General features: G+C 43.2%; 2 protein-coding genes across 2 annotated transcripts in view; one reads left to right on the top strand and one right to left on the bottom strand.

Moving 5' to 3' along the window:
* The window catches only part of enpep (glutamyl aminopeptidase), a gene marked incomplete at its 5' end in the record, with an annotated part of 19,293 nt that extends 9,403 nt beyond the window's left edge, over positions 1–9,890 (top strand). The window contains 13 exons of the mRNA XM_080850498.1: positions 946–1,011; positions 1,213–1,278; positions 1,551–1,711; positions 2,565–2,647; positions 3,037–3,173; positions 3,589–3,644; positions 3,805–3,955; positions 4,131–4,204; positions 4,785–4,889; positions 5,168–5,341; positions 6,115–6,255; positions 6,934–7,015; positions 9,715–9,890. Coding sequence (XP_080706624.1) covers positions 946–1,011; positions 1,213–1,278; positions 1,551–1,711; positions 2,565–2,647; positions 3,037–3,173; positions 3,589–3,644; positions 3,805–3,955; positions 4,131–4,204; positions 4,785–4,889; positions 5,168–5,341; positions 6,115–6,255; positions 6,934–7,015; positions 9,715–9,864 — 1,446 coding nt within the window. The 3' untranslated portion in view covers positions 9,865–9,890. The remainder of the gene's footprint in view (positions 1–945; positions 1,012–1,212; positions 1,279–1,550; positions 1,712–2,564; positions 2,648–3,036; positions 3,174–3,588; positions 3,645–3,804; positions 3,956–4,130; positions 4,205–4,784; positions 4,890–5,167; positions 5,342–6,114; positions 6,256–6,933; positions 7,016–9,714) is intronic.
* A 2,022-nt stretch (positions 9,891–11,912) lies between these two features.
* The window catches only part of rrh (retinal pigment epithelium-derived rhodopsin homolog), a gene marked incomplete at both ends in the record, with an annotated part of 5,126 nt that continues 4,538 nt past the window's right edge, over positions 11,913–12,500 (bottom strand). Inside the window, 2 exons of the mRNA XM_080850802.1 lie at positions 11,913–12,018; positions 12,284–12,462. Of these exons, the coding sequence (XP_080706928.1) occupies positions 11,913–12,018; positions 12,284–12,462 (285 nt within the window). The remainder of the gene's footprint in view (positions 12,019–12,283; positions 12,463–12,500) is intronic.

Here is a 12,500-nt window from a genome sequence, read left to right as displayed (position 1 = left end):
TCCCACCCCAGACCCTGGTCTCTCTCCCTCCGTGAGTGTCTATGCTGATCCTATCCAACCAGCCATCCAATCCCATGCTGAGACTCAGGGACGTGCACAGGAATTTTGAAGGGCCACGCCCCCCGTCCCCTGGATGCATATTTTGCCTATATCACTTGAAATTGTACACTGCAAAAAATGCTTTTCTAACCTAGTGTTGAAATGAAAAATCTAGTTGGTCTTGTTTCTAGCTAAATTGTACTTACCTAGTGCTTTCTTGGTAAGGTTATTTTTACCTATTTCAAGCAAATATTACTTATTTTAAGAAATCTTAACAAGCCAAATTTACTTAACGCACTGGCAGCCAAATTTGCTTGTTTTAAGCAAAATCCTGCTTAAATATGTAATTATTTGTCTTAAATCTAGAGGGGTATTTTTTGCAGTGTAAGGGTCGACCACTAACCGCCGGCGCCACGCCCCCTCCCCCTGGACGCATATTCCGCATTTATTTTATACATACATGACGTTCTGCAGCCGTAATAATATTTAAAAAATATATACAGTATATTTCCTTCGAAGGGGCAACTTCAGTTGAGGAGGGCAAACGGGCAGTTTCCCCGAGCAACCTTAGCCCCCTCCTGTGCACGTCCATGCTGAGACTACAGCCCTCTGGCATAGATAAGCTGCTGAAGATGGGCTAGCTGGTCCATGCGTTTGCTTGCTGTTGAACGATTTTCATTTCGCTTGCACACAAGTTGGAAGGGTTTGTATGATCTTTTGCACATGGCCTGTTCATAAGAATTCTGTCTCTCTCTCTCTCTGGTTAAGTCTGGGAGATATATTGTGTGTGTGCTGGGCAGGACAAAAGTTGTCATTATTGTATTATTGTTTAACTGTTTATGGATTGATTTTACGAGTTTTCAGAAGTAAAATCTCTCTCTCTCTCTCTCTCTCTCCTTGATACAGGGGGCGTCCATTTTGAGAATGCTAGAGGACCTATTGGGCAGGGACATCTTCAGAGATGGCTGCCGTGTAAGTTTCCAGACACCATACTTGGCCTCTCACCATCTTTCTCTCTCTATCTTTCTATTTCTCGCTGCTCTTGTTCTTTAAAATATTCAGTTTTGTCTAAGTGATTAACTGAAGTGTATCTAGGAAAAAGGTTAGCAGCAGTACGTGTATCACACGTCACAAAAAGCTTTTTTGAGTGGTGCCTTTTTATGTCCTCTGTAGGCGTACCTGAAGAAATTTACCTTCCAGAATGCCAAGACGTCAGACTTCTGGCAAACCCAGGCCGAGGTGTGTTCACATGTCTGTGTTTATGCATATCTGTATGTGTGTGTGTTTGTGTGTGTGTGTGTGTACACACATTTGTGTGTGACCGTGTGTTTGTGTGTGTGTGTGTGTGTGTGTGTGTGTGTGTGTGTGTGTGTGTGTGTGTATACACTTGTATGTGTGTGTGTGTGTGTGTGTGTGTGTGTTTGTGTACACAATTGTGTGTGACCATGTGTGTGTGTGTGTGTGTACCAGAGATTTTATGTGGCTGTGACACGCTCATGTTTTGTACGCAGGTAAGCGGGCAGCCAGTGGGTGACATCATGGACACATGGACCAAACAGATGGGATATCCCATGCTGAGTCTGACTGTCTCTTCCACCCAAGCCAAGCTCACTCAGAAGCGCTTCCTACTGGACCCCAAAGCTGATCCCGCAACCCCACCCGTGCCCCTGGGGTGAGTCAATGCCCTCCACAACCCCACCTGTGCCCCTGGAGTCAATGCCCTCCACAACCCCACCCGTGCCCCTTGGGTGAGTCAATGCCCTCCACAACCCCACCTGTGCCCCTGGGGTGAGTCAATGCCCTCCTCTACCCCACCCGTGCCCCTGGGGTGAGTCAATGCCCTCCTCTACCCCACCCGTGCCCCTGGGGTGAGTCAATGCCCTCCTCTACCCCATCCGTGCCCCTGGGGTGAGTCAATGCCCTCCTCTACCCCACCCGTGCCCCTGGGGTGAGTCAATGCCCTCCTCTACCCCACCCGTGCCCCTGGGGTGAGTCACTGCCCTCCTCTACCCCACCCGTGCCCCTGGGGTGAGTCAATGCCCTCCTCTACCCCACCCGTGCCCCTGGGGTGAGTCAATGCCCTCCATGACGCCCAACAGAATCACCTCCTCCTCCCAACAGAATCACGTTCTCTCCCATCTCCTCTCAGATTTAGACAACATGTAGGAAAGGTTTCCATGGGGAGAGAATGTAAAGCATCTTTGTAGCATGTGGCTAATTTTAAAGTAACTCAGGTGAAATTGCTTCATGTAACAAACTGCACTTAACATTACAAAAACATTATGACAGTTATTTTGTTTAACCTAATTTGTGACAACTTCATTACGGGAAAACATGAACTTGTCCATTGCTTGTCTATTCTAGAATATGAATAGAACATCACACAATAGAACAACAGCACTATCACCACTGACATAGTAAAGATATTTATCAGGCCTACAAGCCTTGGTTTTATGATGTAGTACTATCTGTACTATCTGCTACAGATAGGATAGTAAATACTGATCCAACTGTGTGTCTGTCAGGTACAAATGGACCATCCCTGTGAAATGGCAATCTGTGTTGAGCAACAAGAACTCATCTCTGATGTTTGATAAATCATCTGCAGGTACACAAACTGCCCGTTCACACCTGTCATCCAGATTACTAAAATAATTCTGATTCTCACCAACTCACTTATGCTGTCAAATGTTATTCTTAACAAGGTACAATGTATAGCAATCTAAAAAAACACTCTAGAATTGCCCGAATTACATTCTTGACATACTTATATGCAAGGATTTTTCATTTTGACAGCAGAAAACTTTAAAAATTGATACAGAGACTTTGAATAGTGCATTTTCACTGATATTATCATGGATATACAAATGGCCTCCACAAAATAGATCATTTAAATTTGACTATGCAATGCACCTGTATGACCTACTGACGTAGATTTCTAAAAAAAAACATTTGACAGCATAAGTGAGTTGTTCCTGTGCTCATCTAAATACACAGATATAGCGATAGCTGGGTACAGCCCCACGACTGACGGCCTCCTTAAGGTCAACAACGACCACTTGGGCTTCTACCGAGTCAATCACGAGGACAGCATGTGGAGCGATATCAGTAACCAGCTCTTGGCCAGCCACCAGGTAATGCATCACCACTCCACTGCCTATAGACAAGTTACATTACATTTTGTCATTTATCCAAAGCGACTTACAAGGATGTATATTCATTTAACATTTTACAATGATGGCACACTGCACATCAGGAGCAATGAGGAGTTCAGTGTCTTGCTCAAGGGCGGTTTGACAGGGAATTGACCTAGCAACCTTCTGATTACTAAACGCCTTCTCTACCTCCTGTACCACTGACATTAACTTAGCTCTATTACCTCTGTTTCTTTTCTTCCTGGTACAAATAAAAGTAATTAGCTGACTGAGTGGCTTTTTGACAGTTGAAAATGGAATGACAATGTCATATGTCATAGCAATGCTAAATAATAATGCTTAACAATACGACATAACAGTGATTATTCAAGGTATTGTTGTTTTTATTTTGTAGGAATTTGATCCTGCTGACCGCACAAGCTACATAGATGATGTCTTTGCCCTTGCTAGGTGGGTATAGCACATCTATCAGAACCTTCCTAGCCTGCTTGTGTGTCACATTTGAGGTTAACATGAAGGTTTGCGTTTAAGTGTATGTGTAGTACATCATTGGTCATGCTTGACTTCCGTCACCAAACTGATGGTCTTTTGTGACACATTCACAAACCAGGGCAGATGTGCTGGATTATGGAAATGCATTTAACTTGACCAAATACCTGAGGAATGAGACGGAATATATCGCGTGGGACCGCGTCTCCTCCTCGACCGCATACGCCAGGGACATGCTATCAGATGACCCCGACCTCTACTCAAGGTTCCAGGTGGGTCATGCTGCACGGTTCGTAAATTATGTACGGACTGGAGTAGACAGACAGCTAGATAAACAGACAGATAAATAGGCAGAAATAATCCGTGATTTATTCCAAGGAGGAAAGACAGAAGAATGGAAAAGAGTTGAGAGTCAATGAAATGGATTTCCTCTCTGTCTGCTTTTAGACATTGTTCCGTGGCTACGTCCAAGGCATTGCGGCCGACCTGGGCTGGAATGATGTAGGGACCCAGACAGAGAGGTGAGAATCTTTGCTTGTGTGTGTGTGTGTGTGTGTGTGTGTGTGTGTGTGTGTGTGTGTGTAAGGGTGTGCATGTGTCTGTTTATGTACACATTTACACTAATGCATATTGGCACGTAAGGTGTGTGTGTTTGTGTGTGAGGTTATGTGAGTGTCATCCAGTGTGTGTGTGTGTGTGTGTGTGTGAGGTGTTGAGTGTCATCCAGTGTGTGTGTGTGTGTGTGTGTGTGTGTGTGTGTGTGTGTGTGTGAGTGTGTGTGTGTGCGTGTGTGTAAGGGTGTGCATGTGTCTGTTTATGTACACATTTACACTAATGCATATTGGCACGTAAGGTGTGTGTGTTTGTGTGTGAGGTTATGTGTGTGTTCGTGTGTGTGTGTGTGTGTGTGTGTGTGTGTGTGTGTGTGTGTGTGTGTGTGAGTGTGTGTGTGTGTGTGTGTGTGTGTGTGTGTGTGTGTGTGTGTGTGTGTGTGTGTGTGTGTGTGTGTGTGTGTGTGTGTGTGTGTGTGTGTGTGTCTGTGTGAATGTGTACAGGGATACATTTGCATGATGTAGAATGTTCTCCCTCTATCTCTACCAGGTTGTTGCGTGAGACTGTGTTGGGTATTGCTTGTCAAATGGGTGACCCGCAAGCTCTGAACCAGGCTTCTGTCATCTTCAACCAGTGGATTGATGGAGCTCTTGAGTAAGCAACTCACACATACACACATACACACACACACACACACACATACACAAACACATAGGCCTACATACACACAATGATTCACATGCACTCACTGTGAAGTGTTGGAATAGATAAGGTATAATGTTGTTTTAAAGAAACACTTTTCATGTGTGTGTGTCTGTCCATGTGTGTGTGTCTGTGTATGTTTGTGTGTGTGTGTATGTGTATGTGTGTGTGTTTGTGTGTGTGCGTGCGCGTACGTGTGTGTGTGTGTGTGTGTCTGTTTGTGCGCACAGTCGAGTGGGAGTGAACTTGCGGTTACTGGTTTACCGCTACGGGATGAAGAACGCAGGGACGAAGGAGAAGTGGGAGAAGATGTTCCAGAGGTACATAGACGCCACGCTGGCTCAGGAGAAGGACAAACTGCTCTACGGGCTGGCCTCCGTGGAGGACGTCTCACTGCTCAACAGGTGTGACACACACACCCTCACACAACCCTAAACAACACACAACGCATAACATACACACACATCAATACACGACGCAAAACATACACACATCAACACACATACACACACATCAACACACGACACATAACATACACACACATCAACACACGACGCAAAACATACACACACATCAACACACGACGCAAAACATACACACACATCAACACACATACACACACATCAACACACAACACATAACATACACACACATACACACATTCAGTATATACACTCTATGCATAACATACACACACTCAGTACATACATGCTTAACAACACACGAGGCATAAAAAACACACACATCAACACACATACACACACTCAGTACATACACACTATGCATAACATACACACACATCAACACACATACACACACTCAGTACATACACACTATGCATAACATACACACACATCAACACACATACACACACTCAGTACATACACACTATGCATAACATACTCACACATCAACACACATACACACATTCAGTACCTACACACAAAACAACACGCGACACATAACATACACACACATCAATACACATACACACATTCAGTACCCACACATACAAGCATACAACAGCTAGCAGTTAATATACCATTACAAAATTACAGTTTCTGAGTTAGGTGGACATATTAAAGAAAACAATGAAGATTGAGAAACTGGTTAAATACAAGTTATGCACAATGATAAAGGTATTGATATGTTATTGATTTGAATTTGATCACCGCAGGTTGCTGGAATCCAGTAAAGATGACACCATAATTCGCAGTCAGGATCTGTTCACAGTGGTCAGGTATGTCGCGGCAAACAAGTACGGCAAGACCATGGCTTGGGACTGGACTACCCTCAACTGGGATTACCTGGTGAACAGGTGAGCCATCTTTTGTGATTAGAGATGATAGACCTGTGAGAATCTGTGAATCTCGTGCCTCTTAGTCTGAGTATTCATTGCACTTTCAAATCCTAGACCATCATACCAAAGCCTCGACTCAAGGATGTCAGGGACTCTAAAACGTGACTAGTCTTTGATTCCCCTTTGGAGTGACAGGCTCTGAGTAGTGATGAGGCTTCAGAACCAAGCGGGCATTCAATTCAATTCAATTCAATTCAATTCAATTCAATTCAATTCAATTCAATTCAATTCAATTCAATTCAATTCAATTCAATTCAACTCAATTCAATTCAATTCAATTCAATTCAATTCAATTCAATTCAATTCAATTCAATTCAATTTTATTTATATAGCGCCATAACAATACAATTGCGCTTAACAGAGCCCAGAGCCTAAACCCCCTTAGTGCATGATAACTACAAGTCTTCATCTTCATCCTGACTGGTGTGGTGACACCTGACTGCTTCTCTTCTCATTTTTATATTATTATAGTTAGTTTCTTATATGTAGGCACTCTGAGATTCTTTTGAATGAAAAGTGTGTTAAAAATAGAATGAATTATTATTATTATTATTATTATAAAAACTACAAGTCTTCATCTTGGCCTTCATCTTCATCCTGCCTGGTGTGGTGACACCTGACTGCTTCTCTTCTCAGGTACACCATTAATGACAGGAGCCTGGGCCGACTCCTCACCAGCATCAGCAGCAAGTACAACACAGATGTGCAGCTGTGGCAGGTACAGAGTCACACTGCTCTCACTCCGTGTGTATGAGTGTGTGTGTGTGTGTGTGTATGAGTGTGTCACACTGCTCTTACTCCATCACACTGCTCTCACTCCGTCACACTGCTCTCACTCCGTCACACTGCTCTCACTCCTTGTGTATGAGTGTGTGTGTGTGTGTGTATGAGTGTGTGTGTGTGTGTGTGTATGAGTGTGTGTGTGTGTGTGTGTGTATGAGTGTGTCACACTGCTCTTACTTCATCACACTGCTCTCACTCCGTGTGTATGAGTGTGTGTGTGTGTGTGTATGAGTGTGTGTGTGTGTGTGTGTGTGTGTGTCACACTGCTCTTACTCCGTCACACTGCTCTCACTCCGTCACATCTCATATACAGAGAATCATGCATGTAAAATACACCTCCCTATGTAAGGAACCACTTTCCAGACCAACGACATGCGCTTTGCTGATATACAATATTTATTAAAGGATCCTGTCTTTGTAAACGTAATTAATCTGACTCCATTCAATTTAGGAACTCAGCCTTAGTCCCTGGTCTTTTAATGCTATATTGCTACCCGATAGGTAGGCTGATTTAGGGCCATTGCCTACAGTCTGTTTTGATTAATACCCCTCTTACTATAGTGTCGCTCAAGACATTGCCTCTGCCGTTTTCTATATTTTGGCATATTCCATGGACACAACCAGTTACTGGAGAATAGCTCAGAGGCTACATTGCTGCATGAAACATCCAAACATTCAGGGAGTATGAACATACCTGGTTGCTCAGAGGATGTGTGCAGGAGTCTCTGGCTACAGAAATACTCAAAGTATTTTGACTATATTCCCCTTAAATACCCTGTTCATTTACTCCTACATCTGGTATAATAATTCATCACACGGAATTTGCTGTGTACTGATGGGGATCACACAGTTGCAGAGACAAACGGAGGGGCTTGTCACCTCCTGAGGGGGTTACCTGCAGCCCACAGAGACCAGAATTATCATGATCTACAGTACCAGTCAAAAGATTGGACACACCTTTCATTTTTTGAAGAAGTGTTTTCTTTACTTTTATTATTTTCTACATTGTAAATTTATCCTGAAGACATTTCAACTACGAAAGAACACATATGGAATGATGTTCTAAAACAAAAAAAATGTGTTATCTACCATGTAGAAAATGATAAAAGTAAAGAAAAAACTTCTCCAGAAATGAGAAGGTGTGTCCAAACTTTTGACTGGTACTGTATGTTAAAACAAATCTATTCAGCTGCAGGACTGAGAACACTCTAGCATCCAGACTGAGACCATTCAAATGGACAAAGAAATCATCTTATATTTCAATACCACACTTATTACCCTTAACTCCATTTTCCTGTCCTTAGTTTAACCCTTGTGGCGAAAAGCGCAGGGAGAGAATTGGAGACAGGGTAGAGATAAGAACATCAGCAGGGGTGTGACTCAACCCGATGGAACAATGCAGTCCTGAATTTTTCTTTGAGACATAATCTGTGAACAACTGACCCCCACCTAATGAGTAATTGGAACTAGAAGGCCTTCTGTGTTTTTACAATCCAAAGATTCTTAGAGCCTTACACCCCTATCCATAAGCTGCAACACCCACATGTATGAACACACACTCATTGAGAAGGTTTTTCCGTGTTTATGGGAATCATTATTTACAGTCAGGAGTTAGAGTTACAGCACTAACCACAGACGGTTGTAGAAAATATCCTGGTTATAATACAGTTATGTGTGGTGAACATGGAGCAGTTTTCATAAACAAATAGAACCACAGAGCCTAGGGTTTTAGAGTACCACAATAGGCAGTGGTAGGAAGAGGCGTAACCCCTAAAGGCATGGCAGAGCCGGGGCGTCACAACTGCAAGTGTAATGTACAGTACGGCCAAGCGGAGAGGCCTGTGTTCAGAGAGGAATGAAGGAGCAGGCAGAAAGGCCTGTGTGTAGAGATGAAGGTCAGGTCAGTCAGGGAGGCCTACGTGCAGAGAGGCCTGTGTGCAGTGATGAAGGTCAGGCCAAACAGGCTACATAGTTTCCACAGGTACAGGCTTGTAAAGACAGCCAAATATTAATTAGAAAGATTTATGTATAAGGGGATGCGGAACTATCAAAGAGCGGGGAGACGTTCCCGGGAAAGAGCCCAGACATCGTAACCGGGAGGGGTGACACCACTGATAAGGACACAGCTGCTCTGCATCTTGAAAGATGTTTTGGCAATTAGTGAGCAGAATAGTCTGATCGGCTGAGCTTGGATAAAATGTATAGGTTTGAGAGAATACTCTGATTGGCTCAACTTGGATACGTTTTGGGTTTCTAATTGGAAAAGCATGTTGACAATATTGCCAATTAAAGTGGCATTATGGAGTAATTGTACTTCAGGGTTAGGGTTAGGATAAGCAGTTTTACCTTAAAGTAACTGCTACAATGACTTTTAATATGGAGAATAGCTTCCGTGCCATTGCCATACCAGTGTCCTTAGGCATATTACTGCGTTATGTAGGTTTGCCTGAAGCCGCCCTAGTTTTTTTGTCGCTAGCATCTTGTTAGCGATTAGCAATTCTTGCAACATACACTTACGTTCAGACCATCTAGGCATATTTAGATTTTTTAAAAACAACCTATGGGCAGCTTTACTTGACCTTCAAGCACACAGCCATTGACCTTCAGTGTGTGTCCTTGCCCTGTGTTCATCAGATGGAGCACTTCTTTGCCATGACACCAAACGCGGGTGCCGGGGAGATGCCCCGCAAACAGGCCTTGGAGACGGTGAAGAACAACATCGAGTGGGTGCGGCTAAACAAGGAAGAGATCCGGCTATGGCTCGTGAACAACGTGCCAGAGTGACGGAATCAAAGAACGGCAAAAGAGGAGAGGAGAGAAGGGGAGAGGAGAGGAGGGGAGGAGAGAGGAGAGAAGGGGAGAAGTGAGAGGCGGGATGATTTGACACTGACTGGATCTCACTTTAACCCTGGAGAAGGCGAAGCCCATGGCTGATTTACTCTTTAACCTTTTGTTTTATCATGTGAATTATGTATGAAGGCTTTTTAGAAACACGCAGAGAAGTCAGAGACTCTTTTGAGGATAGAGGCACTTAAATAAGATCTCTGTGGCACTGCACTGGGCTCAGTTAAGCATCACTCCCCCTGTACAAATCACAGTGATCTTGACCTATACAAACTGATCCATGAATTGAACTCAGTATGTATTGCATTTAGAAGGGTTGCGGATTATTCGGATCTGGGAAAAGTACAATATCCGCGTCACACGACGTCATACAGGAAGTGTAATATACTTTCAGGCATTGGTAGGGGTACCGAGGCCTAGTTTTTAGCCTTATACTCTAACCCTAACCAACCCTAACCCTAAAAAATCCTTAAAAAAAAGTTGATTCTGACACTTACAAAAACAGTATTGGACTTTTCAGGGATCCGATAAATCCGCAACCATTTAGAAGGGAAACTTTTTTTATTACAAAAAAAAAAAAAAAAAAGGATTGTTTCCTGTCCGATGTGACACAACCTGAAGGCATAGAGAGGCTCACTAACGGTGCAAACCCATGCCACCGTTGTGAGCGACTTCCATCGCTTTGAGTGGGCGTGGTGTAGCGTGTGGAAATAGCATACAGTCCAACTGTCAAAGACGACACCAAACAATCTCATTGGCTGCTGCCGGGAAATATCGCTCCTCATTTGCATAAGTTTCAACATGTTCGAATTTTCAACGGACGCGTCGCTCAGATCGCTAATTTACGTCACAATGGATTGGCTCCCATTGAAATGCATTGGGTTTAGAGATCGCGTCGCTCACAACGGTGGCATGGGTTTGCACCGTAAAAGCAGGTTGATCTTGTTTTAGTCCCAGTTCAGTTCCCATGACACAGACCCGAAGCTGGAGCAGATGGTTGCAGGGGGTCTGAGAGAGATGTGAAGTACCTTCATGGAAGGATGAACTGGATTCAATCTAAATAAACTGTATATGCCCTCTGTTTCTATTTAAACAATGTTGTGAAATATGCACTGAAATGACTACGAAGATGTACAGATGTCATAAAGATTTAATATTTGATTCAACTTGCCAATTGACTTCCTGTCTTTTCTGAAATATTGCTGTCTGTGTTGTCACTTGCACATCTAGCATAATGCTTATGAAATATTGAGCCAACATAATCTTCCACCAGAGGCATCCTGAAGGTTGTTTTTAAAGCATCATGACATACAGAACATAAATTATTTAGATCCTCAGCATCTCTCAAGAACTCTCAAGATAAAACACAGTAACTGTAGGAATTATTTAATGAGTAAGAAGTAATTTAGGATAATTCATTTCAGGAGTTAGTGACACACACACACACACAATACGATGTTGAGGGGGTTTTACCTAGAAAATGGGTGTGGTATAAGGTGCCAGGGACATCTTTTGATTTGGTTGGAGTCAGAGTAGATGAGGTCATTTCATTGGGTGAGGAGTTCAACCACTCCTGAGGAAGATGGGAGTGTCTGACCTATTATAAACTGACATGGAATTTAGACATGACATGACAATGAACTACTGGTCCTTACCAGATGGATGAGTGTGTTCTCTGAAATATTTTTAGCATCATCACAAACCTCATTAGTTATTTATTTACTAGAGCTTTTTAATTCCACAATAAACTGGTAGTATGTTAATATTCCTTTTTGGATAATAAAACGCACAAAACAAAACATTTCAACGAAAGACAACAAAAGCTGACATATCATTCATTTGCAGAAGGTCTTATGGGTCCACTTCACCCATAGAGGTGGAGGATGAGGATGGTGTTTGAGGATGGTGTCCCCACCTCTGTAACGACCAGCGTTGGACAGAGGGCATTATGGGATAGATGTTAACGTTCCCTCAGAGATGCTCGTCATTTACTGGTTGAGAGGAAGCTGGGAAATTGTCAAGGGAACCTGGTTACTGATGGTGATTCGTTGTCGCGACTGGCATTGAAGCATTCCAGCAATGGCTCGTCTGAATCTACATAAGAGGCAGAAGTATTAGCATAAGTATTTGTATAAGTATAAGTGTAAGTATTAGCATGAGTATTAGCATACGGATTAGACAACCGCAAACTGTAGCCAACGTGGTTCATTTGCACAAACACACAGTAGCAAGTTTCATTCATTTAAACATGCAGGATATACTTAAACTTGTTCTGTTCACTAATATGCTTATTTCTTGGATTTCATGGATTCCTTGGAACAGCGCAACAAGAGAAAACAATAAGGGACAGGAGTCTTACTTCTTATTAGCAATGACGTAAATGCACGGATTGTAGAACGTGGAAGATTTGGCAAAGAGTGGGCCAATGATTGCCATAGGAGCGGGGATTTTCCTGGGATCACCGAACGATGCCCACAGACACACTATGGAGTACGGAGACCAGGCCACCAGGAACATCAAGATCATCACAATGGACATCTGTGCCAACACACACACACACACACACACACACACAC

The sequence above is a fragment of the Sprattus sprattus genome, assembly GCF_963457725.1.
Source record: "Sprattus sprattus genome assembly, chromosome: 13".
NCBI lineage: Eukaryota > Metazoa > Chordata > Actinopteri > Clupeiformes > Clupeidae > Sprattus > Sprattus sprattus.
This window is presented reverse-complemented; position numbering and strand designations above follow the sequence as displayed.